Raw genomic sequence first — 26,437 nt, forward strand, 5'->3', positions numbered from 1 at the left:
CAGCTCCCACCTCCTGTTTGGCTTTCTCCTCCCCCTCACCTCCCATTCCCTCCTCCACTTACTCCCATCCAGCTTCTCCACCCCTCCGCACCGCCACTCTGCAGAGCAGTTGTTCTCAACCCGGAGTGCTCTCGTCCCCCAGGAGACATTCCACGTGATCTGGGAGCGTGTGTGGTTGTCGTGACGTGGGCGGGCGGGGGAGCGGTCGGAGGGATGCAGGCACAGGCCAGGGAGGCAGTTGACCGGGAGCGCGCATGCGCGGGACAGGGAGCAACGCGGCCTCCAGTGCCCAATGCCGGGAGTGCGGCAGCTGCGGGAGACGGATACAGGGACTGCTCCTGCCCCGGTTTCCAGGAACTTCCACGGTGCCAAGTCTGAGGGACTGTCTTCCGTGCTCCTCACACCCAGTCGTCCTCTCCTGGATTCTGGACACTTCTCTGCCTTGGTTTCCCATCTATCTTTGGGCCATTCCTTTGCACGTTCCTCCTCTACCCGACTCAGTCCCAGGCTTTCTCCTCATATTTCTCCCTCCTCTCTCTGCCTAAGGGTGCGCCCAGGGGCCTTTCCCGTCATGTCCAGGAGCCAGACTCTCTTGTCTGAGTCCCAGCTCTCCGCTACACAGCTGTGTGTCCACTGCAACAGTTTCTTCTCTGTTCCTTGGCCGCCTCAGTTTGTTCTTCAGTAAAATGGGGGTAATAATAATTGCACTTACCGTAAATCCCAGAGGAAATCCGAGCAAATCTCATGGCAGAGTTTCGTGCATGTTAGACGCTATCCTTTTCAATGATTACTGTGTGACAAAGACATAGCACATCTTTACCGCTCACCAGAGCTCAAGAGTGGGTTCTGAGGACTCACTAGATCACATGGAGATAGATGTTCAGTCAAAGTGAAACACACACACACACATGTACATACCGCCTGAACATGAGCCATGTGCCAGGCCACTAAGGCTGAGGATTCGTGAGGCGCACGGCGGGTGCGCTGCCCCAGAGCGCTCATCTGCAGTGGGCACACAGGGGAGAAATGCAGAGGAACAGGAGGTGCCACAAACCAGGTCCTGTTCTCGGCTCCAGAACTGGGCCACGCACACACACACAGATACCAAGCTCTGTTCTCACGCAGCTTTGATTCTATAATAGCTCGATTACCGGAGAAAAACAAACTGAAAGTGGTCCAGCAGGTGGTGATAAGTGCCATGAAAAACTCAAGCAGGCCAGGAGGGGTCAAAGAGCTGGGCAGGGAGGGGGCGGAAGACAGGGGACAGGCCAGCGAGGTAAGTGAGAAACTGCAGGGTCTGACCCTGTCTTTATGGGAAATTCTGTATCTTGCCCATCACGTGTTTTTTGGCATGAATTTCTATTTTTAAAACGAAGTTCTTGTGCTGGTTCCCGGGTTATTTGGAGCCCTCTGAAATTTTGCGCTGGTGTCAGGCCGGGGAGCGGAGTCTGCGTGCAACGCGTTGGCGGTCGCTGGAGGAGGCCTGGCTGCGTCTTCAGACTTCCCGCTGCGGTCTGTGGAAAGGCCACGGAAAGGTCTCGAGCAAACAGATGATGTCACCAGAGTGCCAACTGGGGCGATTGTGCTGGAAGCCCTGTGGAGGACGAGGGGAAGAGACCGGAGTGCCAGGCCCAGTTGGAAATGGAACGTGACGGCCCGGGCCCAGGCACCCACACAGAAGGCCGTGCACAGGAGGGCTGGCAGACCCCCGCCTCTCGGGTCTTGTTGGCCTCGCCACCGTCCCAGAAGCCAACGCTTCCCAAACAGCTGAGCAGTTGCAATGAATGCCAGCCTTTTGCCCCTTTCTGTTTTTAATATGGGTGATTTGTGTAAAACAGGAAGTGCTACCGTGACAATGGCGTTGTTTTTGAAAACTCTGAAAGCCACTGGGGCCTTGTGCTAGAGCTAGGCTGTGTGCTCACTGAGTCTCCATTGGGTGGGCCCCACTCCAAGGGGCCACGATTTCCCTCTGCCCTGCCGCAGAGTGGGTGGACGGGCTGCTCTGTTCCTAAGACAGGGGTCAAGGTTGCCTAGCCTTTCAGGAACTTCCCACGGCGCGGGGCCGTGGCACTGCAGAGAGGGAGGCTGGCTGAGTGCCTGCCTGGCCCTGCGAAGGCAGGGGCATGTATGAGGTCACAGGAAACCCTCCCCTGCCCAGGCGTTGGTCCTAGATAAAGGATTCGGTCCGAGGGGGTGGCCCCAGGCTGGGAGCATTTGGAGGAAAGGTAATTTCCTGAGACAGGGGCAGGCAGGAGCGTGCAATGGGCACCGAGCTGGAGTGGGGTGGTGGGGGTGGGGGGAGGAGGTGGGCAGCCACTTCTACAGGGATTCAACTGAATCCAAATCTCTGGTTCCGATTCACCCTGGTGGCCTCCTCACTCCATGGACTCCTCTAGTCATTTTTCAAGACGACATTTTCTCCCGAGCCCTGAAGACTTTTCTTTTGGAAGGAAGTCTTTTGCAGTCAGAGCCTGGTTTGAGGCCTGGCGGCGGCTTCCTAGCTGTGGAGCCGCAGGCAGGTGGCTCAACCTCTCTGAGCCTCAGTGCCCAGAGTTTGCGTGACGGTGAGATGCGGTCATGAACATGAAGGACCTGGCGGCGGTCAGATCCCTGCTCTGCCCCCGGTGTCTGGACGGCCCCAGGAAGGACACGGAACCAACTTCACGGGCTCCGTCTGTCTCATCTCTGCTGTGGGGACAGTCACGCCTGCTCCAGAGCACAGCTGTCAGGGCCAAATGGAACAAACCCCTTGGTCAGGTGAGCTGTGAACATGACATAGAGGAAACACTCAGTAAACAGTTACTGTAATTACTAGTATGGCTGGAACTGGTAGCTAGTATTAGTGTCACTTGGGAATGAAATAAAATAAAATAAATATGGGAGCAAATTTGATTTTTAGGACCCAAAGGAAATGTTTCAGAACACCCTTTTCATCTCCTCTGGCTCTCTCACTGATTCACTCAGTCAACAAGTACTTACTGAGCACCTACTACGTGCTGGTCACCTTGTGAGGCACAGGAGACGTGGCCGCCAACAAAGCAGGTGTGCGTCCTAGCGCAGAGTGGCTCGGAGTCTAGTGGGAGAGCCAGACGACCTAATAATTCTGTGACTTATTTGGAAGTGAAGCCTGATCTGAGACCTGCACGTCAGGGGAGGGACGAAGCCTGTCCCTACGTGCCCGCCTGGATGTGGAGGGGCTCAGGGGCCTGCCTGTCTTCATGCCTTGGCTCCCCCAGACCCTGGGGGTCTCATCCCCCGGAGGTAAGGTCCGGACTCTGATATTCAACGATTCCCCCTCCCTCTTGTCCCTTAGAGAGGTCAACCGGAAAGGAGACCAGAGGGGCAAACGCTCCTGGCAGAAAGAGGAAGCGGTACGACCCTGCGAAGGGGAGGCCCAACGGGAGACCCAGCCTGGAGACCACTGGACACCGCAATCCCAGCCTTTCCCGGCCACCTCTGTGGACCCAGCAGACAGGAACTTGCATTTTTTCCTGCCCTGCCTTAAACCTCCCTGGGATGACGTCACCATGAGCAAAAAGATGCTGAAGGGTGCTGGCTGACGGCTGGCTGCCTGCCGCTAGCTGGCGGTTCCTCCTTGAGGTTGCAGGCGGGGCCGGGATGCTCCAGCCCCGTGGAGCTGAAATGAGACACGGACTTGGATGTCTCCTTAACAGTTCCAGGAAAACTGGTTTCAACCGATGCCGAATCAGCTTTTGGGGACGAATCTCTCAGCCCCACTATTGTCGGAGGCGACCAAATCTGAACATTTCTCATCTGATTCAGGTTGAGGCACCTCTTTGAATTCTGATTTCTATCACCCACTGAGCTCCTTCAGTTGCCTTTCCTTCTCTGAACTCTTCAACAGCTATAATTACCTGGCATACAATAGTTACCTGGGTTTCATTTTTAATGTTGTATTTTTTAAGGAGGCCTCCTTTTAGCTAAGCAATTGCAAACAATAGCCTGATTATAATTCTAAATTCCTTTGACACAAGCAATTTCTTCTTTCCCGAAACACGCTCTGATGCTTTCTGAACATTGTAATGTGCCTCCCTTAGCAGTTTGCTCGGACCTCACCCACTGAAGAAGCCAGCTGCACATACTTGGCATTCCTGCTACCTCTGGCCATCCGCACTGTTTAACCTTCATTTCAGTGTTAGGCCTCAGGAAACCTGGACAGGAAAGGCCAGGCCTGTCTCACGCCCTGGGGCTCTGCTTCTTTATCAACAGCCGTTCCCTGAGGGTGCAGGTCAGAATGTGGCCACCAGTCAGACTCCTAATAAAGTTGTTTTTCTTTTAAGATTTTATTTGTTTATTTTTGGGGAGAGGGGAAGGGAGGGAGAAAAAATGGGAGAGAAACGTCAGTGTGTGGTTGCTTCTCCTGCGCCCCCTACTGGGGACCTGGCCCACAACCCCAGCATGTGCCCTGACTAGGAATCGAACTGGCGACTCTTTGGTTCTCAGGCTGGCACTCAATCCACTGAGCCACACCAGCCAGGGCTCTAATGAAGGGTTTTTTTTCCTCCCCATGGTAAAATATGCATAACATGAAAATTAACCATTTAATCATTTTTAAGTGTATGATTCAGTGGCATTAAATACATTCATAATGTAATACAACCTTCACCACTATCCACTGCCAGAGCTTTTTTATTATCCCGAAGGTAAGTTTGTATACATCAAACAGTAATTCCCTCTTCTCGTATCCTCCAGCTCCTGGTGCCTCTCCTCTGCTTTCTGTCTCTATGAACGTGCCCATCCCAGCCGTCTTATATAACTGGAACCAGACGGTATTTGTCCTTTCGTGTTTAGCTTATTTCATTCAGCTTAATGTCTGTAAGGAACATCCATATCGTAGCCTGCATCAGAATTTCATCCCTCTTCGTGGATGGATAATATTCTGTTGTGTGTGTGTATGGTCTGCTTATCCAGCCCCCTGTTGGCGGCCGCCTGGGTTGTTTCCATCCTTGGTGGTTACCTGACAGAAGTTAACACGACAGATACGGTCTGGCCCCTCTGTGGCCCGGGACCGGTTTAACAGCCACCCTTTACTTCATTTCGTCCTCTGGAAACAGGACGTCACGCACAGCAGCCTTGACACCAGGACTCTGTGGGCAGGCTGGGGCCAGACGGGGTGAGGGATGGGCAGCTGTGTTCACTGTGGACCCTGGCAGAGGGGCGCCTGAGGGTCCCACTGGTCAGGGACTGCCCACCCCTGGTGGGCGGGATTGTACAACACAAGGTTTCTGACTCCCTAACAAAAGAGAACTTTTGTCTCTCCATTCCATTAAACCTATTCATTTTTACATTTTTATTTTTCAATCACAGTTGGCACTCAGTGTTACATTGTATTAGTTTCAGGTGCACGGCAGAATGGTTAGACTTCGTACTTTATATAAAGTGGTCCCCCTGGTAGTTCAAGTACCCACCTGGCACCACACACAGTTATTACAATATTACTGACTATTTTCCCTGGGCTGAGTTCACATCCCTGTAACTGTTTTGTAACTACCAGTGGGTACCTCTGCATCTCTTCACCTCCTCACCCAGTCCCTCCAACGGCCCTCCCCTCTGGCAACCATCAGTCTGTTGTTCTCTGCATCTGTGAGTCTGTTTCTGTTTTGTTTGTTCTAACCCATTTATTTTATCACTCACTCCCTCCTTCCAATATTATTAAACATGTGGTGGCAAGCAACATAGTCCCTGCCCACCCTGAGCTTCCAGCCACCAGAGGCCGAGAGAAGTGAATCTACACACACAGTGCTTAGGGGAGAGGGCTTTAGGAGGAAGAGCCTGAGGTGCTGGGGGAACACACAGGGGACATTTCACCTGGACTTGGGAGCCACACCTGTGCTGAGTCATGTGGGAAGGAAGAAGTTAGCCAGTGGGAGGCAGAAGGCAGAAGAAGTGAGCCGGGCCGAGGCAGGGACCTGCGAGGGGCTGGAGCTGACAGAGAGGACCTACGGTGGGCTCAGGCGTGTGACTTGTGCTTTCGGGTGGGGGTGACAAGATTCAGAAGAGGCAGGGAAGGTAAAGCCCCAGGCTCGGGCAGGGCGCACCTGGTGAATGACTTCCTGTGGCCTCCGGGCTTCCCCCGGGGCAGAAGAGGGGTCCTGACCGCTGTGAGGCGGGAGAGGACAGAGCAGGGGAAAGCAGACCCTGTCTTCCCCCTGAAGGAGGCGTCCAGCTGAAACCCTAAGCGCCAGCATCTGTCGGGCGCATCCTGAGTGCAGGTGCTGCCTGAAGGCTTCACGCCCGGAATCTCCGTTAGTCCTCAGGACAACTGACCAAGGTGAAGATGAGGAAACTGAGGCCTGGAGAGGAACTCAGGCTGCATGCCCAGATCAATTACATCAGAAATTCTGGGGCTGTACCCCTGGTGTCAGGATCTTCCCAAGTTCCCGGGGTGATATCAGCCAAGCCCTGGCATTATGCCGCCCCGTTTCCAGGGAGGGCAGGCTAACTTGCAGGGAGGATGGGGCACAAGCCTGTAGGGTCTGTCCAGCCATCAGAGGCTCTGTGGCTTTAAGAACCAGGGCTGGCTGCCTGCCAAGGAGGCTGCCTGCAGTTATCCAGTCATCCACCACCGTACTGGCCACGTGACTGCAGGCTGCAACAGCCTCAGTGGGTGCTGGGACTGGCCTGGGCTTGCAACCCCGAGCTCTGCAGAGCAACCCCCGGGGGTGCAGGCAAACTGAAGAAAGAGGACCTTTATGCCTTTTTGAGGGAAGCACATTCTGCAAAGCTGTGGAAACAAAGAGAGGAACTGTTTGTAGCCCTGGTCCAGACGTCCCAAACACAGTAAGTCAGTAGGGCAGGGACACAGCACAGACCTGCTCTTCCAGCTCCCACCAGGCCACATCCCCCACACCCCTCCCACTGGAGGACCAAATGCATGCTAAGAGCCCACCCCCTGGTGGGGCACAGCCAATGAGCAAGCAGTACATTTCCTGAAGTTCTCCAATAGGCAGGGATCTGTTTCTCTCCTTGAAAAAGTCAGGGCTCGGCCCATTACAGGTAGTTGTGATGATGGGCAACACCTCAGTTGTGGATAGAGTTTCTCCTCTTGGTCCTCCCTCCTGCATGGGCCTCGAGGTCCACGTGATTGCCCCCGAGAACCCCCAAGGTCATGTGAAGGCCAAGAAAGTGAAACTGAAACCTGTCAGGTATCTGTCAACCTTTGGGACAGGAGCTTGCTGGGGATGAGATGATGAAGCTAATCACCAAACTAGGAGGCGGCGGTGGGGGGGGAAGGGACTCTACGCTGCCACGGTCACAGGGGCGATTGGCCGGCCGGTCCACGTTTCCTGGGCCCCCAGAGGACACAGGCAGGGACCTTGGGGAAGAGGAGGAGGCAGGGCAGCCACCAGGCCATCGCCTCCACCTGGGGGCCGACCTCTGTCACTTTTCTTCAAGGCCTGGTCCAGGCAACAGGGCTGCTTGTCGCAGTCTGCGCTGGGGGGACCAGGACCGACGGGGCGCGAGTGACTGCAGCGGCATGCTCCCGACCCGTGCACCACCAAACTCTGGAAGCACAACCACGTGGCTTCTGGGTGTCTCCTCTCCCGCATTATCTGCACCTCCCTGGCCCCCCTTCATCCCAGACAATGAGCGCTAACTGCGGTCCACGTGACTTCATGAGAGCACACGCAAAGGTTACCGTGTGGTGGGGGCAGGGGGCAGGCTGAGGTTACGTTGGCAGAATGGAGATCGCTTGGTATTGATGGGCAGGCAGAGGAGGGAAGCTCCCTTGTGTCTTCAGGATAACTGGGTGCAAGCTAGAAGGAAGGGGAAGAGGGGTCCGAGAGCACCAAGCAAAGAGAAAGTGGGCTTCTCCGGAGGGGGAGAGTTAAGGGGAGGTAGCAGGAAAAGGGAGGGGCAGGGTGGGAAGGGCTGAGAGAAAGCTGCGCTGCAGCTTGGACGTAATCCTGATGAAGCCCCTTAAAGAGTTCAATGTCATGGGCTGCGAACCAAAGTGTCGCAGGTTCGATTCCCAGCCAGGGTACATGCCTGGGTTGCAGGCCATGGCCCCCAGCAACTGCAAATTGACGTTTCTCTCTCTCTCTATCTCCCTCCCTTCCCTCTCTAGAAAGTAAATAAATAAAATCTTTTAAAAACTTAAAAAAAAGAGTTCAATGTGACCTCTGGCAGCAGGGTTACATCCCAGGGGATCCGCTGGTGGCCCTCGACCTGTTTTACTGGTACATTTCAGCATCCTTGGAAAATGGGGAGATTTCACATGTGGCTCTGAAAGGCGTGTCCGCACCAGGCTCCCGGCACAGCAGGGCAGCTGAAAACTGGGGCTCCTGCTCCCCAAGGTCCCCACTCACACCCCAGTAGTTTGCCTTCCCGTCCCACTCCCCCACCTCGGTGCCTGCCTGGCTCCCACGGGCCTTGAAGATCGCCGCTCCTCCTGCTGTTGATAGTAATGCTTCTCTAGAGCCTGTGTGTGTTTGCATGTATGTGCACGTGGGTGCGTGCCCATGCGCACCGCAAACACAGGTAGGCTCTCTTTCAGTGGATTTCAGTTCACCTCTCCCTTTCTCAGCTGAGGGTGACAGATGCACGAAACCAGATGTACCCTTCTCCTTGACCGATTTCAGCAGCCTTCCCAGGAGACCTGCCAAATTGCTAGATGGTATTTGCATTGTAAAAACATGGAGTGCATTTGGTTATTTCTGGTTTTAAGGATTTCCCGGCCCTCCTAAAGCAATACTTAATGTATTTCGCACTTACAGCTTTCAAAGCTTTTCTTAAACATCCGTGAGTTCATTTCATCAGCTCAGCAGTTCCATGAGGTCGGTCATGGGGGCCCCCCTTGTGGGGCTCACTAAGGGGAAACCAATCAGCCGAGATGACAAATGACTTGCCTCGGTCATGTAGTGACTCTGAAGACAAGTATCGGGGCACAGGTGTCTGGAAAACTAAGTCGTGGCCTTTTGACTGCACAGAATTGTAAAGCGATGCTTCGATAAACAGAGTGACTACTGGAATGATTTCTGCCAGAATTCTTGTCTGATGCTGGTTAGGCCACTCAGTAGCTATGAGTCTTTAGGAAAAGTATGGAACCTCCCTGGACCCCTTCTCTGTAAAATGGTGACAACGGCCCTCACCTAGAGAGTGTTGTGTGGATTAAATGAGATAATACCTGTTAAGTGTTGAGAACAATGCCTGGCACAGAGCAAGTTTTCAATAAATATCACTGTCCGTATGGCAATGATTATCTCTGTACCTTTGTAATGCAGACACTGGCCCACAGTGTCCGCGTCATTATGGATGAGATGAGACATTCACACGGACTACCAAGTCCGGTGGAGGAAAAGGGACAGCATGGCTTTTCTCTAAAGGGGAGCAAAAGCCTCGGCCCTTGCCGTGACCGGCCTTTATTGGGTTTCTCCACCCATTACATGCCGGTCCTCATTTACTATGCATGGGTTTGCTTTAGGTGGTTACCTTTTATAGAAAACAAAGGAGCCAATGCTGCTAATCACAGCACAGAAGAAGGATATTTGCAAATGAAAAGGCAAAAGTGGTTGAACTGGTTACACTCATTCTTGGAAGGTTTAGCATGCATTTTAGGAAGTTACTTTGCAGTAAATGTCCTCAATTCAGGGTGATGGGGTTTTTTAGCAAAAGCAAGACTCAAAGCGGCCTAAGCACATTGCAGGCCTGATTCCCCACAGGAGGACCTATCCGTGGGCGTGGGTCCTGTGCATCTCCAAGTGGGAGCTGGGCCTGTGCCACACAGAACGGTCTCCTGCACCTTTGGGAAACACTCGGTATCAGGTAGGGTATGAGCTAGGTGGTAACAAAAAGACCCAAAACACATTTGCTCAAAATGGATAGAAGTGGATTTCTCTTTCACCTGATAGCTAAGAGGCGGATGGTCCGGACAGGTGAACAACTCTGCCCCACAGGATCTCTCAGGGGCCCAGCTTCCTTCCGTCTGTTTATCCAGTCACCTGCTGACGGCCTCCTGGGTTGTTTCTGTCCTTGGTGGTTACCTGACAGAAGTTAACATGATAGATGCAGTCTGGCCCCTCTGTGGCCCAGGACAGGTTTAACAGCCACCGTTTACTTCATTTCGTCCTCTGGAAACAGAACGTCATGCAGAGCAGCCTTGACACCAGGGCTCTGTGGGCAAGCTGGGGCCAGACGGGGTGAGGGATGGGCAGCTGTGGTCACTCTGAACCCTGGCAGAGGGGCGCCTGAGGGTCCCACTGGTCAGAGACTGCCCACCCCTGGTGGGTGCGATTGTACAACACAAGGTTTCTGACTCCCTAACAAAAGAGAACTTTCAGGTCCTCTATCCACTAAACCTATTCACTTTTAAATTTTTATTTTTCAATCACAGTTGACACTCAGTGTTACATTGTATTAGTTTCAGGTGCACGGCAGAATGGTTAGATTTCATACTTTATATAAAGTGGTCCCCCTGGTAGTTCAGGTACCCACCTGGCACTGCACACAGTTATTACAATATTACTGACTATTTTCCCTGGGCTGAGTTTACATCCCTGTAACTGTTTTGTAACTACCAGTGGGTACCTCTGCATCTCTTCACCTCCTCACCCAGTCCCTCCAACGCCCCTCCCCTCTGGCAACCATCAGTCTGTTGTTCTCTGCATCTGTGAGTCTGTTTCTGTTTTGTTTGCTCTAACCCATTTATTTCATCACTCACTCCCTCCTTCCAATATTATTCAGCCTGCCTCCGGCCACTTTCTTTGTTGCAGAGGGAATCTAGTCTATATACAGAAGTGACCTTGACCCCTCTGCGAAACACCTGGGCTTCTACTGTCAAACCAGGAGCTACTTCATGTGAACATGGTAGTTGGTTTTCCTCTCTGTCCTGCACGTCACTCTAATCCCTCTTGTCCGCTTATCCTGTGTGAACCCACCCCGCCGAACCCCACATCTGGGGCATTCCTGCCCTCTCCTTCCTGAGGTGCTGACTGCTGGCCCTCCCTGTCTGTCTGGCCCGTCACAGTCCTGGGTCCCCAGGGCTGCCTAGAAACCCTTGCCGATGTCCCTAGATACTTTCTGGTCCCATGGCCATCGGCATCTCCTCCCGACTGCCCTCTTTTTTCAACCCTTCTCTTTTTTTAAATATGCTCACCTGGGGATATGTTTATTGATTTTAGGGAGGCGGGGAGAGAAACATCGTTGCGAGAGAGAAACATCGATCGGTTGCCTCCTGAATGTGCCCTGACCAGGGATCGAACCCGCAACCTAGGTATGTGCCCTGACTGGGAATCGAACCCACAACTTTTTGGTGTGCAGAACAATGGTCCAGCCAATTGAACTACCCGGCCAGGGCTCAATGCTTCTTTTAGCCTCTGTTTCATTGTATCTCATTGTCACTAATACAGAATCCATCCGTTCCATTGATACAACTGAACAACATTGAGCCCCCAACCCCTGGAAACTTTCTCAGGGTCCTCCCTGGCAACCATGCAGCATCCCTCCTACTCTTCCCTGCCATCGCTCTGCGCCAGGGAAGGGGTGTCTTCCTGCCATGGCCGAGCTTCCCCAGGCGTCCTCCCGTCTCCCCCAGAACCTTCCTCCAGCCATGGTTCTCTCCCGTTCGCACCTTCGGCCTCTTCCGTGCCAGCATCTCCCATTGGTGCCCTACGCAGGCACAACCTCTCCAGTCCGGAAGATACCCCATTCTCGGCCCCGTGTCTCCGTCTCACTTCCCTCTGCAGTCCCCCTCTCTCTCTCCCGTCACGGCCGCTCCTGGACAGACCTGTCCACGTGGGCTGCGGCCTCCAAGCCCGTGAGTGAGTGCCCAGGCAGAAGTCATAAAGGACAGCCATGCTCCCGGTCCCGTGGCTGCTCTCCTCCCCGATCTGACGCCGCCCCTCTGGAGTGTGGGTGCTGGTGTAACCCCGGCACCTGACGCTTCTGCCCCCATGGCTCTCTGCTCTGGGTTTCCACCCAGCTTTGGTGGACTGTGTTTTCCACGCCTTCCACAGAGAGAGACCTTCCTTTCCACGGACTCCCATTTAAAATGTAAAAAAACACCCTTAGCTCAAAGGTTGTGCAGAAACAGTTCGCCAACCCCTGGCTTAGTCTAGTCTCCCAATGTCTACATCTCAACAAAGTCTTGTTGTTTCTGCAATACAGCTATGCTGGTGTGGTTTCCTAAAGCAAGTAACCGGTGAGTCAGACCGAGCGTCAGAGAGACAGCCCCCCCGCCCCCGCCCCCCCCTCCCCCGTACCCCATGCTGCCACCCCTGGTCCCGCCAGAGTGAGTGCAGGTGCCCCTGACACCTGGGCACCCAGACCTGCAGGGCTACAGGGTTGGACTCTGCTGCCCCCTGCTGCCCTCTCCTGGCCGGAGGGTGTGGAAGATCCGACCCGGTGGAGTCAGCGTGGTTCCTGGTGCATGCAGGTCGGGTTGCTGGTCTTGCGGGCTTGTCAGAACCTGTACAGCGGAAAGCACTGTGGCAGGGCTCTTAACACTGGCTGTGGATGTCCGAGTTTACTCTTTGTCGTAAGGCCCCAGGACTGTTTGGGCACCGGTGTTATATAAAAAGAAGAGTCATTGTACACCAAACGTCTACCACGTGCCAAGGATTGCTAAACATGCACTACTTCACTTCATCCATATCCTTCATCCCTCATCCTTAGAGCAACCACGAGCTCCTCATTCCTTGACTGCTCAGCATTCCCTGTGCACACGTGATAAAACTGAGACCCACGGAGGTTCGGTGCCCTGTCCGAGGCCCCCAGGGAGCAGAGAGCGGAGCTGGGGCTTGCAGTTCGTCCATATTTATCTGACTCGACACCCGTGTTCTCGGCTGCCGCCCAAGGCTCTCAGTCCCGGGTAGAGTCTGATTCCGTGGCAACTGTGCGAAGCCGCAGTCTGCGTCTTCAGCGAGGATTCTGGGGCCGGCGCCCTGGGGATCTGTGCTTGGAGAGCACTGCCTCCCGTGCACGGGAACCAAACCACGGAAGCCGGTAACTATTCAACGGCATTAGCCCCATTCCGGGGTGGAACAAAACGCTGGGCCTGCCCGTCTCCTTTGAGGAAAGAGGCGATTAGGGGAAGTGATAGAACGGAGAATCTCTCATAGTCCCTCAGGCTTCCCCACCTGAGCCCAGAAAAGTGCAGCTCAGTCAGATTCCCCTACAGAGGGGTGACCCCACCCCCCACCCCCGCCCCCGTACAGACAAAGAGCCCCGGGCAAGTGCACGCTGGCCGCCTGTGCACACTAAAGTCCCAGGGAGGCCCGGCTGTGCGGAGGGACAACCTCGCACCTCAGCGGCAAATGTGGGCACGCCCCCTCTCCTTTCTTAATTCGCTGGGCCTGGTGCTCAGGCCGTCCGGTCTGGAACTGTTCAGGGCGTGGTAGGCAGAGACCGAAGGGGAAGGCCTTAGGACCTAAACACGGTGACTCTGGAACGAAACAGAGCAGCCTGGGCCACACACACTCACGCCCTGGCTCACTCTGCTTCCCGGCAGCAGAGCCGTGTTGGCAAGGAGTGGCATGGAAACTTCCCCCACCTGGCGGCCCGTGTTTTCTCGAGCTTCCATGTATCTCTCTGGCTGCTGGGTAAGGCTGGCCATCACCCACGGAGAAGGGGCCGGTGAGCACCAGCTACGAGGTGGTGCCCAGCGAAGAGGAAATGTAGTGGGAAGAAAAACAGAACTCCGTGCCCTGCGTGGTCCCGGGTGCTTCCCCGATGGGACTGAACCTCCCCGAGCAGTGTGGGGATTCTGTCTTCGCCCGACGAATGAGAAAACGGGGGCACACACACACAAGTGACGTGGGCGAGGCCCCCCAGATAATAAGACCACCTAGAGCCCACGGTCAAACCCAGAGTCCTTGCCCTTCCCAGGCAGCCACGTGCCACCGGCCACGGAAGGGGCCACTGCTCTGTCTGTCGGTTGCTCGTGAGTCCCTCCACGCCCAGTCCAAACGGGTCCCACTCGCAGCGCTGGGGAAAGGCCATCTGCCCTCGGATCCCAGAATAACGTGAATCCAATGAGCCATTTTTTAAAAGTGAGATCATACATGTCACGCACTTACCTTACTTCGCCCAGTGCCCGGTACCTTTTAAAGCACTCAGCAGGCCTCCAGGCATTGTCGGGCCCCAGGCTGGGGTGCTGCTGGCTGCGGGAGACTCGGCTGACCGCGAGGTAACAAACCCTTTTTAGGTAACTATGATGGATGGTCAAAATAGGGAGAAAAAAAGAGTGTTGGGCCCCAGAAATGTATAATCCAACTGGGGAATTGAAAGACTTTACTCTTTGGAAAAAGAAATCAAAACATACCTATAGCCGACGTATCACCCACCAAGGTCCTCATTGCTAGCCCTGATCGGACACGTGTAGTTCTGGACAGAATGACTTCCCCTCTTTGGGGGGTCTCAGTGTACTCACGGGAAACATGGAGACAGCACCGATCTCAGGGGGTCTGGTTGTTAGGGTTGAGCACGTGGCCCATCCTTAAGAGCACCTGGTGGCAGGGGTAGGGGAAGGAATAGCGTTGGGCAGACTTGCTTCAAGGCCTAACTCGGAAGTTAAGCTCTCAGCGCAATGAGGCCTCTGAGACTAGAGAGAAGAAAGAGTTCCAGGTGCTTTTCCTTTATCCTAATGTTACGCAAAACCCAGCACCAATTGGTCTGGACACCAATGCAGTGTACTGACTCAGGAACGAAGAAATTCGCAAGCAGGGCACCTCTGAGAGGCAGTTCGATCTCGATATTCACCAGGCTGCCTGGGCTCCGGTGCTTTCCATGGGTGCCCCTCAGGGCCAGTGCGCTCGTGATGGTCAGAGGGTCCGAGCTGTCCAGGCCTCTGTAGCCCTGCGGACCTCTGTCCCCCCTCCTCCGAAAGCGTTGCCAGGCATTCTGACTGAAGCAACCTGGGCCACGTGAACCGATCCCCGCCTGCTCAGGGCTGGCGGAGCGTGGGGTTAGGCCACAGGTTCCACGACCGGAACCTTGGGGCAGGGTCCAGGTTTCGGAAGCACATGGATCCCCTAAAGGAAACGGGGCGCTCTTGGGGGGGTGCGATTTGGCAGGGAGATGGCACAGTGCTCACCACAGGGAAGTGGATTTGGTGCCGTGAGAAGGAGCGAGCAAGCTGCGTGTGAGAGTGAGCCGCAGTCCCCCCCCCACCCCCCCCCACCCCCGCCCAGGCCCAGCTCGGCGTTCCTGCCAGGGCGCCACCGTGAGAAACAGCATCTGAGGGTGGGGGGGGCTCTGGGGGGCGCTGGAGGGGCCCGCGGTTTCACCGGAGCATTTAGCAGCAGCGCCAGCAAATTCAGGAAAGGGGCCCATTTCCTTCTATTATGAAGGCTAATCCTTTCGTCATTAAATATTTACTCTGCCTTAAAATGCTCTGGGGGGTGAACACAGAAGGGAGTCCACAGTTGCCGAGTGCCTACCATGTGCTTCCCCACAGTTTCTTTTTCGATGCTCCTGACCTCCCCCGGGAAAGGAGTGTCACCCCATTTCCCAGGTGGAGGAAGAAGGGAACTCACGCGACTTGCCCAGAGTCAGGCAGCTCAGTGCTGGGAGAAGCCAGACTGGAGCCCCAAGGCCTGCTTGATTCCAAAATGCAGAGGCAGGCAACCGTGTTGCAGTTTTGTCCAGTTTGTGAGAATTCCACGGTCCAGTGCGTCACAGCACGTCCCCAGGCTGATGTCCCTGTGCACGGTGACACCTGCTCCGGAGCATGAGCTTGTCCTTGGTTACGTGTCTTGCAGCCAAGGACCTGATGAGTGTAGGAAGCTGGGGGCAGGGGGCTACTCAGGTACCTGCCCCACCGGGATGAAGGGGGGGGCAGGGCGTCAGGACAGGAGAAGCAGGGTGGCCCAGCATCGCTGTCCAGGCCATCGTCACTGCCTCCTCCTCCTCACACCCTCCCCTCCGGTGGCCTGAGCGCTCTCCTCAGCGCTTCATGTACGTGGTCCCCTAGAACCAGCACACAGCTCCCTCGAGGCGGGTGTGACTATCTCCCCGTTTCACAGACGGGGAAAGCAAGGGACGCTATGAAAGCTGAGGTCGCAGCCTGTGGCTTGTCCTGGTGGGGTGTGTATCCTCATCCCCACCTTACAGATGAGTACCTCTGACTTCTGAGAGGGTGACCCCTGATCCCACCTGGATGTCAAGTGGTTGAGTCCGGATTCGAACTCAAGTTCTGTCTGACCCCAGACACTGGCAGGGCAATCGCTGTCACTTAAGGAAACTCTTGGGGGGAGGGGGGCTCTTTGGCTTGTGGATCCCACCCTGGAGAGAAGGTCCCAGATGCTCCCAGGGGCCCTCGTGATCCCTTTGTCGGAATAAACACAGGTCCTTTCTGGGGCATCCGTGCACATCGGTGTCCCCCTCCGCGAATCCCCACTGTCCCCCTCCCCCAAACGCCGTCTAAGAGGCCCTGAACCAACCCTGGGAGAAGCCACTTTCTGTGTGGGCTCAGTCCTGCAGCCTGGGGCACATCACCCCTACTGGATGCTGAGGCTGATAGTAAACCTTTTATTTTGTTAAGGACACCTACAACAAAAACACGGAAACTGGGAGCGGATAAGATCCCTGCGAGCGAGCGACGGGCAGAGGTACAGCGCCACCTGCAGGAGAGCTGACGGGGGGGGGGGGCGGGGCGGGCGGTGGACTGCCCCCTCTCCTTTGTGCTCTGCTTTCCCCGTGCTTTTCAGAGCAGGTAGGCGCCATGGTGATCGGTGCCATAGAAATAGATGGAGCGCACCAGCAGCCCGCCTGGTGCGGGACTGCCGAGCTGTTCCCATGGAAACGCATGCACGCTGGGGAGAGCAGGTTTCTGCGGGGTTCCGGCTGCGGCTTACCGGCACAACCCCCAACGGGCCCAACCCCCAGAGCAGGGGAGAGGGCCTCTACAGGATGGCCCCTTGAGGCATCTGACTTTCTCGGGGTGACTGCCTGAGGCCCCTGAAGGCACACCCTTCCCCAAGGGCACCCTCTCTTTGACTCCTTCGCTCTGAGTCTTCCTGTCCTCCCGCGGAAGTCCACTGTCCCCATTCCGCCCGGATGTGGAAGCGCCACTGGGTTCATGCAATGGGTAACCAGAGCTATGGGGTAAGGGCAGAGTGTTGAACATTTTCTGGGCAGGAATACTCACTCCTAAAATGAAATCCCAATTCAGAATCCCAGCTCAGGGGACCCCAACCAGAAAGCAGAGCGGGGAAGAGCACATTGCTTCCAAGACCGTGGTTTCGGTTTGTGAAGCTTGGGGCAGTGACGACTCGGTCCGCCTCAGCTATTTCTGGGCACAGGGTGGGCGGGCTGGGAGACCCTTGGAAGCCGCTGCTCCAGCGTCCCCTGGTGTGTGCATGGCCATCTCTGCCTAAGGGCTGAGGGATGGGTATAAATGAACCTGCCCCGCCAAGCTTCGTTCCTTTTCAGTTGGATTTAGACCAAATTTGTGTCTTCTAAAACGTCGCCCTCATATACTCGCACCCTTTAAATGTGTCTTATGTTAGGCCTAGTATAAGAGGATTGAATTGAGCCCTGGCTGGTGTGGCTCAGTGGACTGAATGCTGGCCTGAGAACCAAAAGGTCACTGGTTCGATTCCCAGTCAGAGCACATGCCTGGGTTGTGGGCAAGGTCCCCAGCAGGGGGCGTGCAAGAGGCAACCCATCCATATATTTCTTGCACATCAATGTTTCTCTCCCTCTCTTTCTCCCTCCCTTCCCCTCACCCTAAAAATAAATAAGATCGTTTTTTTAAAGAGGATTAAGTGGAAAGGCCACATATTAGAAGGTCTACCCCCAATAGTTGCTTCTGTCTGTAACGGGGCGCTATCAGGTATATTGGTTTCTGTACGTTCCTGCTCCTGGGTGGCGTACTTCCCATAGAGCAGGGCAACCGTACATTTGGACTAACGCATGGTCCTGAGACCAGCAGTTCTAGGAACTGACCAGCTGAGAGTTCATTTACTCTCAAAGAAGCACACATACATACCCCCACAAGAGCATTTTTTACAACTTTGAGTTACTACTGCCACCGACACCTCCGTCGCTGCCTCAGTGCTCGCAGGTCGTGAAAGGCATAGACCTGGAAGGCACCGGGGAACCGGCTATCCCGGCACGTCTGGCATCTGATGTGAGGAGACCAAGGCCCGGAGTGCCGAGGTGCTTTGCTGGCTAGTTCAGCGGCTTTTCTACGCATGCAGGCGGTGTGTCAGGCCGTCACCACCAGGCAAGCCCTTTCCCAGCGGTGGAAGTCCATGGGCCTCCAGCTCCCCCAATCAGGGAGGGATGCTCACAGTGACCTTGGAGTAGGCTCGTGGGTCGTGCCATTGGGTGCGCTGTGCGGTGGGAGGGTAGCCAGACCTTGAAGCACCTCCCTGGGTGATGATGCCCAGGACTCACCCACGGAACCACGTGACTTGGCATTTTGGGGTTAGCAGCTTCAGACCCTTTCCCTCCCTCCGGATCCATGGGTCACGCCTCGTGGTCCAGGCGTTTGGTCCAGTGGGCCGTTGCAGGACCTCTGGACTAAGTAAGCAACGTGCCTGCTCTAGTTTTACAGGCCCAGCAAACAGAAACAGAAGGGCTTGCCTGGCTAGCCTGGAACGGTGTCCCACCTTGGAGTCTTGCCACTGGTTGGGTTGCTTTATTTGACGAAGTAACTAAAAGCAGATTCGCTCTGAAAGGGAGGCTCTCAAATAGTCTATAACTTTCTAAGAAAGGACAGTTTGCAGCCACAGTTGGCAGAAGGAGTTTCCCCCAGATTTCACGGAGTCGTAGAGTCACCGTGTGGCCGCGTGAAGCGCGCACACATGGACCCTCCTGTGCCAACACGAGCTCCTTCCCAAGGAGCCGGGACGGGAAGCGGAGTTTACTGTCTTAACCAGTTTCCTGCGTACAGCCCCGCAGCGGTGAGGATGCCCACACGGCTGTGTGGCCGTCTTCACCACCCACCCCCAGGACTTCTTCATTGTCTCAAACTTAAAATCCGTCCCCACTAAACACTAGCCCCCCACCTCCCTCTGTCCCTAGCCCAGGGCACCTACTTGTCCTCTTCCTGTCTCTATGAACTTGACTGTTCCGGGTACTTCACCTAGGGGGCGCCGTTCAGCACCTGCCCCTTTGTGTCTGGCTGATTTCACTTAGCACAATGTCTTCAAGGCTCATCCACGTTGCAACAGGATTTCCTTCCTCTTAAAGGCTAAATAATGTTCCCTTAGGTGAATATACCACACTTTGTGTATCTACTCTTTCATTTCTCCTACAATTTATTCCTTATCATTTTAAATTTTGAAATGATCATACAATGACAGAAAATTTGCAAGGTGTACAAAAAAAAACCCTCTCTTTATTTCTCGAACTCTCTGAGAATAAGTTTTGCTGGTGCCCTATCATCTTCCAGTATGTTCCAGCAGGTTTCCAGCCTGACCACCTCACAGCCATTACATCCAGGAAACTGGCTCAGGTTCATTACCACCACCATCAAATCCTCAGACCCCATCCAAGCTTCACCAGTTATCACAGTGGTGTCTTCCATCCCGAAAGGATCTTGTTCGGAATCACGCTTGCGTTTAGTCACGTCTGTCTGATCTCCCTCAGCCTGGAGGGGCAGCTCCTCAGTCTTTCTGTGGCTTTCGTGACCTTGACGCTTTCGAAGATGACAGAGGCTGGAGGATGCCCCTCAGTGACGTTTCTCTAATATCTCCTCGCGGTCAGAGGCAGGCTACGCCTCTTGGGCAGGAACATCGCTTTGAATAGCAGCGACCCTGCATCCCTCTGCCTACCCCCCACCGAGGGACTCACCGTTCTGATGTGTTTCTATCCCAATGATGCTAACTCCGATCACATGATTAAGGTGGTATCTACCGGGTTTTTCTAAGATAAAGTTACTCTTTTCCTCTTTGTAATTAAAAGGCTTATTTCAGGGAGGCCCTCTGGAGCTATGTGAATATCCCATTCCTCGTTAACTTGAATTACTTTTTATATCCACACGGATGTATGGGTTCCCATCTTAGTTGGTAAATGACACTCCATCCCCATCATCACTTACTCTGAAGCTCACGTCGCGCCCAGTCTGACCAGAGAGAGGCCCCTCGGCCCGTGCCCTGCCTGTGTGGCCCATCATTCTTTGGGCACACGCTCCCTTTCTGACATGACGAGATGTTCCAGGTTCATCTTCCGACTTCCTTGCCCCAGCTGTGGAATCAGCCGTTTCTCGGAGGGGTCGTGACTTATTTTAATGGAAAATGGCATTTGGAATCCAAGATATGGGCACCAGATGTACTCACTACTGTGGAAATGCTGCTCCCCACCCCCCGTGCGCGCACACACGCACACACACACACACACGCAGTCCTCACCCTCCTGTACCACATGCCAGACTGCCGTCTCCCTGCCCTCTGAAGAGTCCCTCCTCCCCCTGAACAGGCTGTGACACCACAGGACACCCCTGGGGACGTCCTCCTCAGCACTTGGGCTCTGAGCCCTGCTTTGGGCCGTCATGCGCTCCACCCCCACCCCCCATGCTCTGCTCCACCCCCTGGTGGAGGAAGTGCTCCACCCCCTGACTCTAGGACTGAATTGTTCAGGAAGGGGAAGGAGAAGGAAGCTCCATGGACCTCGGCTGAAGATACTTGTTTTGTTAACCACGCTTTGCATGTTGCGAGCACTTGTAATCGACCTGTTAGGTAAATCCCACTAATCAATTCACAATACCTCCAGCATTTGCCCAACCTTTTGTCTCTGTTCCTGTAATGAAAAAACGTTTTTTTGAAATATTTATACAGTTAGGGTGCCTTTTTCCTTTATGGCAACATCTCTTGTGCAACTTCGCAGTGGCACGTGGGCTGCCACCGGCAACTGTCTTGGCAAGCGTTGAACAACTCCCACCACGAAAACTGATGAACAGAGACAAGGTCTGCACGCCCACGTGTTCTGTTCTTCCATGGTCAGGTGTGGGACTCCGGGCGAGCGATCCGGGACACAGCCACGGGAACCAGAAAGGAACTCTCATGGTACCGGGAGTTGCTTATGCTTCTGAATAGTGTGATCTTGGCTCGACTACGAGGGTCAAGGAAACAGACTGTGTCTTCTGTTACTTTTTGTGCCGTTCAAGGTCACATCCTATGCATGCAAAGGTGCTCTCATGCCTATTGGCTGGCAGAGCTGTGATGGCTTTGACATTGTGGGGGAGGGAGGAAGAGCACACAGTGTAAAATCCGATGGGTGCTCCAGCATTACCCTCCCCGCCCTCCAGGACCATAAACCCCTCCAGGCAACACTGGGCCACCTGCTTTCTCTCTGACCTCCCTGGTTGCCTCCTCTTGGTTGCCTTTGTGGGTGCCGATTGCTTTGCCCATCCTCCCCACGGTGGGCATTTATTGGGTGCCTCCCACAAGCCAAGCACTGTTGTAAGCGCTGGGGACACAGCAAGAAATGAAACAGATCCAAAGCTCTGCCTAGACGGAACTGCGGGGAGGCAGCGAACTTCCTCCCTGGTGTGTAGGTCTGTGTGATCCCTTGTGCCTGCTTCTCCGGACCTACCTTGGCCCCACCTGAGTGTGCTGAGCCCTGGCTGGTCCAGCGGGGCACACAGCGGGGTGAGGCAGCCTCTCTCCTGCAAGGTTCGTTTCCGGGACTGAGATGTTCTAGATGCTCATCCTTCTGGCCTGGCCTCCCTCCCCTCTCATCATTCTGGCAGCGTTTCCCTTTGCCTGCCCTGCGGTCTGCCCCCCACCTACAGTCAGAATCACCTTCCTACATGGTAAGTCTTACCTAGTCACTCTACCACTGAAAACCTTTGTGATTTCCCATCGCTCTGGGGGTAGAGTCAAATTCCTTCCAGAGCTGAGCCTCCCAGCCGCTGCTCCCCTCCTCCTGCCCTGCACCATATACTCCCTCTGCACAGGAAGCTGGTGCCCCCCACATGCCTCCCGGCCTTTGTTCATGCCACCCCCTGCCACAGCGCCCTCCCTCCCCGCCGAGGGGTCTGCTAGTCGGACCACCAGCTCCCCCGTAGTCCTCGTGGCCCCAGAGGGCTCCACACACGGTGTTACAGTTACCCACTTACCTTCCTGTCTCTCCCAGCGAGACAGACACAACGGTAATTATGTGGTGCATGTCTGTCTCCAGGGAAGAAAACCCCCGTGAGCGTGGGCTGTGGCTGTCTTCTTGCCCACGGCGTCGGCAGCGCGCTGGGCAGGGGCAATAAACACGGGCACAGCTTCTGGACGCCGACCATGGACCCGGCCGGAACGGCTCTCAGAGCTGCACGTGCGTTAGCTAACCTCAGCCCCACCACGACTGAGGGAGGTTCGTGCCGCCATTAGGCCCTGCTCACAGCTGAGACAGTAAGCACAGAGAGGTTCGTGATCCCCTCCTACGTGCAGGGGCGGGTTTGGAGTTCAGATGGTCCACCGGCAACTGTGCTCCGGGCCGCCACGCCTGCTGGATGGGCGCGTGGAGGCCGGATTGTGTCCGAACCACCAGGGAACTCTGTGATTGGAAACGTAGTAAGGGCGAGCATGCGGTCGCAGGGAGCTTGGGACTGGGCCTCCAGCACCGTTCAAGCCCCCGCCCCGCTCTGTTTAGGGCTCATACTCAGGCCCCCTTCCTCGGTGCCCCCAGGCCCCAGCACCTGGCACAAGCGGGGGAGGTGCAAGCGGGCATCAGCTCAAAGGTCAGAAGGAGAGGGAAGAGTGTCTGGGTGTCAGGGAAGGGCGTGGGAGAAGCCCCGGAACCTTGAGGTGTGGGTTCACTCGAGACCCAGGGGGAGGGCGTAGAAGTCCAAGGTTCGGCCCCCAAAGAAACAGGGACTCAAGAGACTCCGTCCTCAGAACCATCTTGTGGGAGCAGGGGGATGGTCCCCACTGTTTTCACTGAGGATATCGTTCCTATTAACACCAAGGATGGGTGGATGGATGGGTGGGTGGATGGATGGATACAGAGATGTAGATAGACACATAGATCAAGCAGGCATGAATTTAAACTTGCTCTTGGATTCGGGCTCTATCACAAGCTTGTCATGGGACTTCCGGCAACTTCTCTGACCTCCCTGAGCCCCAGCTCCCTGGTCTATAATGGGACTAATGGTGACTTTTGTGGGCGGTGGCGAGGAACCAACGGCTGTGCCCCAGGGAGGGTGAAGGGCCTGGCACGCGGCGGGTCCCCGCACAGGGCGGGGCTGCTGCCATTTTCACGCTCTGTTTGACCTCTGCCTTCAAGGGGATGACCCCGGGAGGAAGGGGTCCTCAGCCCTCTTTCCCGCCCGGCCTGCGTGTGGGAGACATCCGGGGGCCTGGCACACTCCCAGCCTGCACTTTGCAGGGCAGAGGTTGCAGCCACGCTCATTCATCTCCAGGCTGGGAAAGCAACATCATTATAGGAACGACCGAGATCCACTTGAATCATATTGAAACAATAAATAAGTAAAGCAAAGGAAAGGCACTCATCCTCAGAGTTTGGTCCTCTGGCGACAATTTATCTGAAAATAGTCCCCAGCTTGCCCCTGACACCCTATCCAGTAATAATGGGGGGGGGGTGGCTACTGGGTACCTGTGGGGGTCTCTCGTTTCATCGGTTTAGGGTACACTTCATTCTTTCCTCCAGATGTGAAGTGAGGACAATTATCAGAGGGGCCTGGACACTGTCCCCACATGGTTATGGAACGGTTCTGTCTCTGACCTTTGCTCAGTGCCAGGCTGAGGTGTTAAGCCCTCCACAGTGGGAACCGCAGATCCCCAGGATCTCGGGCGACGCCTGGGCTGCCTGGCCAAGAATCGAGGTCTGCCAGGCCCGGGCGCGCCGTGTCCGCCCAGCAGGCAAGCGAGGGCTTGACCTGCCAAAGCAGCTGCTGGAGCCTCAGCACCTTCCCCTGGGCTACAGGACCCAACCTCACCTGACCCTCCCTGCATGCCCGCCCCAGCTGGGTGGCACCCACTGCTCTCTTGCTGGAGTACCCACGGCCTGCATGCCTGCGGCTGTGCAAGCACTCGCTGTCAGCCGTAAATACATTTCTGCCCCATCCAGGGCTGTATTTTTAAATTTTTGTTTGGCAGAGATTTTATACAATCTCAATTTCTTCATTCCAGTGGCCATGGGGTTTGCCTGGCTTTCTATCTCTGACACTAGAGCTGAAAACACACGTTGGTGGTTTAGAAGCCCATTGGGTTCTTTTCTTTTAGACAGAAAGAGTAGCGGAAAATCAGGCCTGTCCAGAGCCTCCCTGTGGGCACTGCCTTTGAACTGTGCTGCCATCCATTCTACAGTCAGCCAGTCATTCAACAAACGCTCGCTGAACTCCCACTTTTGTGCCAGCCGCTGTGCGAGGCACGGGGCCTATTTTGATGAAGAAGACATGGTCTGTGCCTTGGAGGCCAACACAGTGCGACCTGGCTTTCGCTAGTGCATTGAAACCCCTCTTTCTAGAATATAAGAAGTCAACGTATAGAATTCCCTTCTAAATGTAATTCCCTAGAACTTCGAGACCAGCTCTGTACTTGAAAAATCTACAATACAGGGGTGAGCAAATGCAGGTTTACAGTTGTAATACAAAGAAATAACACAATAATTAATAAATAACCACACAAGCATAAACTGTGTTTTGGGTACTCACAACGGTAAACCCACTTTTGCCACACCCCTGTATTTATTCATTCCCCAAAAGTCTGTGTAAGACTCCGTGCCCGGAGCAGCGGCAGTGGGAGGGTATGAAGAAGAAATAAACTCTCTGCCTCCCAGGGACCTGAGTCTAAACAACAGAAGTCACGTGTAGACAGGAAGTTCAGCCTGCTATTTCCTTTGCGATTGAACGTGGCATTCATTCATTTGCTTGTTTGAGCATAAGTACTTCTGTCATGTACTGTGTGCTCTGAGGCCCGTGGAAGAGGCCTAGGCGCTTGGGGTCTCCCAGGGAGAGAGAAAGAGGGTTCCGAGTCAAGTAGAACATCAGGTCAGCTGTGGTTTAGGCCAAACTTAGTGCCTCAAAGATTGCTCCGAAGGCCTGGGAGCCCCAGCCTCAGCCAGCGCGCACCTGTTGGCTCCTTCGCAGAGGCGGGAGATGCTGGACCAGTGCTGGGGAATGCAGGGGCCTTCTGAGAGGGAGGGAGGACATTCCAGGCCAGGGGAAGGGCATAAGCAAAGGTTGTGAAGTGTTAGGAACGTCTCATTAGCAACTGAGACTTGAAGGGGTGGGGGAGGAGAGAGAGCTTGCTCCCACCAACGCCCACCTCGGGGCGGGGCCCGGAACAGCCCTGAGCCCGTGGCAGGGGCAGGGACGTGGTGGTAGCCCTTGCGGGGAGTCTGCCGCCTTCAGGGGAGCTGTGCTGTGCGTTCTCATTTGTTTCCTTTGTCCCCTCCCCCAGACCCTCTGCTGCCTGTCAAAGGACTATGCGATGTCCTTCACACTCTGCCTGAAGTCCTGCCCTCCCTCTGTCATAAGGAGTTGGATACGACAAAAGAAACCAAACATCAGAAACATGTCCAGCATGGCTGGGGGTGAGTGGTGCTTGGCGTTTAAAAAAAAAAGAGAAGCCCTGGCTGGCGTAGCTCAGTGGATTGAGTGCGGGCTACGAACCAAAGTGTCGCAGGTTCGATTCCCAGTCAGGGCACATGCCTGGGTTGCAGGCCATGACACCCAGCAACCGCACATTGATGTTTCTCTCTCTCTCTCTCTCTCTCTCCCCCTCCCTTCCCTCTCTAAAAATAAATAAAATTAAAAAATCTTAAAAAAAAAGTATATTTATAAAAAGAGAGAGAGAGAGAGAGAGAGAGAATTTCATTCTCTGGGTTGTGAAATTTTGGAAGTACCAGCTGTACAAAGCGCAGGAAGCCCTGAGACGTCCAGCTTCTGCAGGGGAGACAGCCAGTGAGAGCGGATGCAGTTCGCTCCGGTGCCCGGCCAGCTTCCCGGAAAGGACTGTCACCTGGGCCAGACTCGGTGTGAATGCCTGTTCACCCGGGACGTCCGGCACCACGTAGCCCGGCTCGGTCGCCACAGTGCCGCAGGGAGAACCCCCCACGGCCGTCGATCCTGGGGGGGGCTTTCTCTCCCAGAAATGTGCCCTCTGCTTCTGTAGCATTTTAACCTGGTCCTGGTTCAGACCAAGCCCCCCGACGCTGGTCTGATCTTCTGCGGGTGGCACCCATCTCCCTGGGGTCCCCCGGCAGTGACGCCCAAGGTTCTCAAAGCTCCTGCAGGAGAAAACGTACCCCAGGTGTCGCTGACCTGAGCCTCAGCAAAAACCCCACAACCCGGTGGATGTGCACGCGGCCTCAGACCAAACACGGAGTCTGTTCCTCGTGGGTCTGCCACCCCTTCCAGAAAGACGCCACGCGGCCCTCTGCCCCGTGTACCAACGGGGGCAACTCAGGGACTGCCTCTGACCAGAGCGGGATGAACAGAGTGTGTTTGGTTCAAACGCAGTGGCTCTGAGGTCCATTTAGTTAAGAAGGAAACAGGGCAGTGTGTGTGCACATAACT

At 55.0% G+C, this 26,437-nt stretch overlaps 1 protein-coding gene across 5 annotated transcripts in view; it reads left to right on the forward strand.

Moving 5' to 3' along the window:
• The first annotated feature begins 6,570 nt into the window (after positions 1 to 6,570).
• The window catches only part of DGLUCY (D-glutamate cyclase), a 62,560-nt gene continuing 42,693 nt past the window's right edge, over positions 6,571 to 26,437 (forward strand). Inside the window, exons 1-3 of one of the 5 annotated variants that reach the window (XM_028507593.2) lie at positions 6,576 to 6,801; positions 11,142 to 11,233; positions 25,320 to 25,452. In XM_028507593.2, coding sequence (XP_028363394.1) covers positions 25,350 to 25,452 — 103 coding nt within the window. In that variant the 5' untranslated portion in view covers positions 6,576 to 6,801; positions 11,142 to 11,233; positions 25,320 to 25,349. Of the gene's footprint in view, positions 6,806 to 11,141; positions 11,234 to 25,319; positions 25,453 to 26,437 lie in introns of those variants that run through there. The other 4 variants (XM_036013207.1, XM_036013200.1, XM_036013221.1 and 1 more) reach the window with 4 other exon arrangements.

This window comes from Phyllostomus discolor, chromosome 1 (genome assembly GCF_004126475.2).
Source record: "Phyllostomus discolor isolate MPI-MPIP mPhyDis1 chromosome 1, mPhyDis1.pri.v3, whole genome shotgun sequence".
Classification (NCBI taxonomy): domain Eukaryota; kingdom Metazoa; phylum Chordata; class Mammalia; order Chiroptera; family Phyllostomidae; genus Phyllostomus; species Phyllostomus discolor.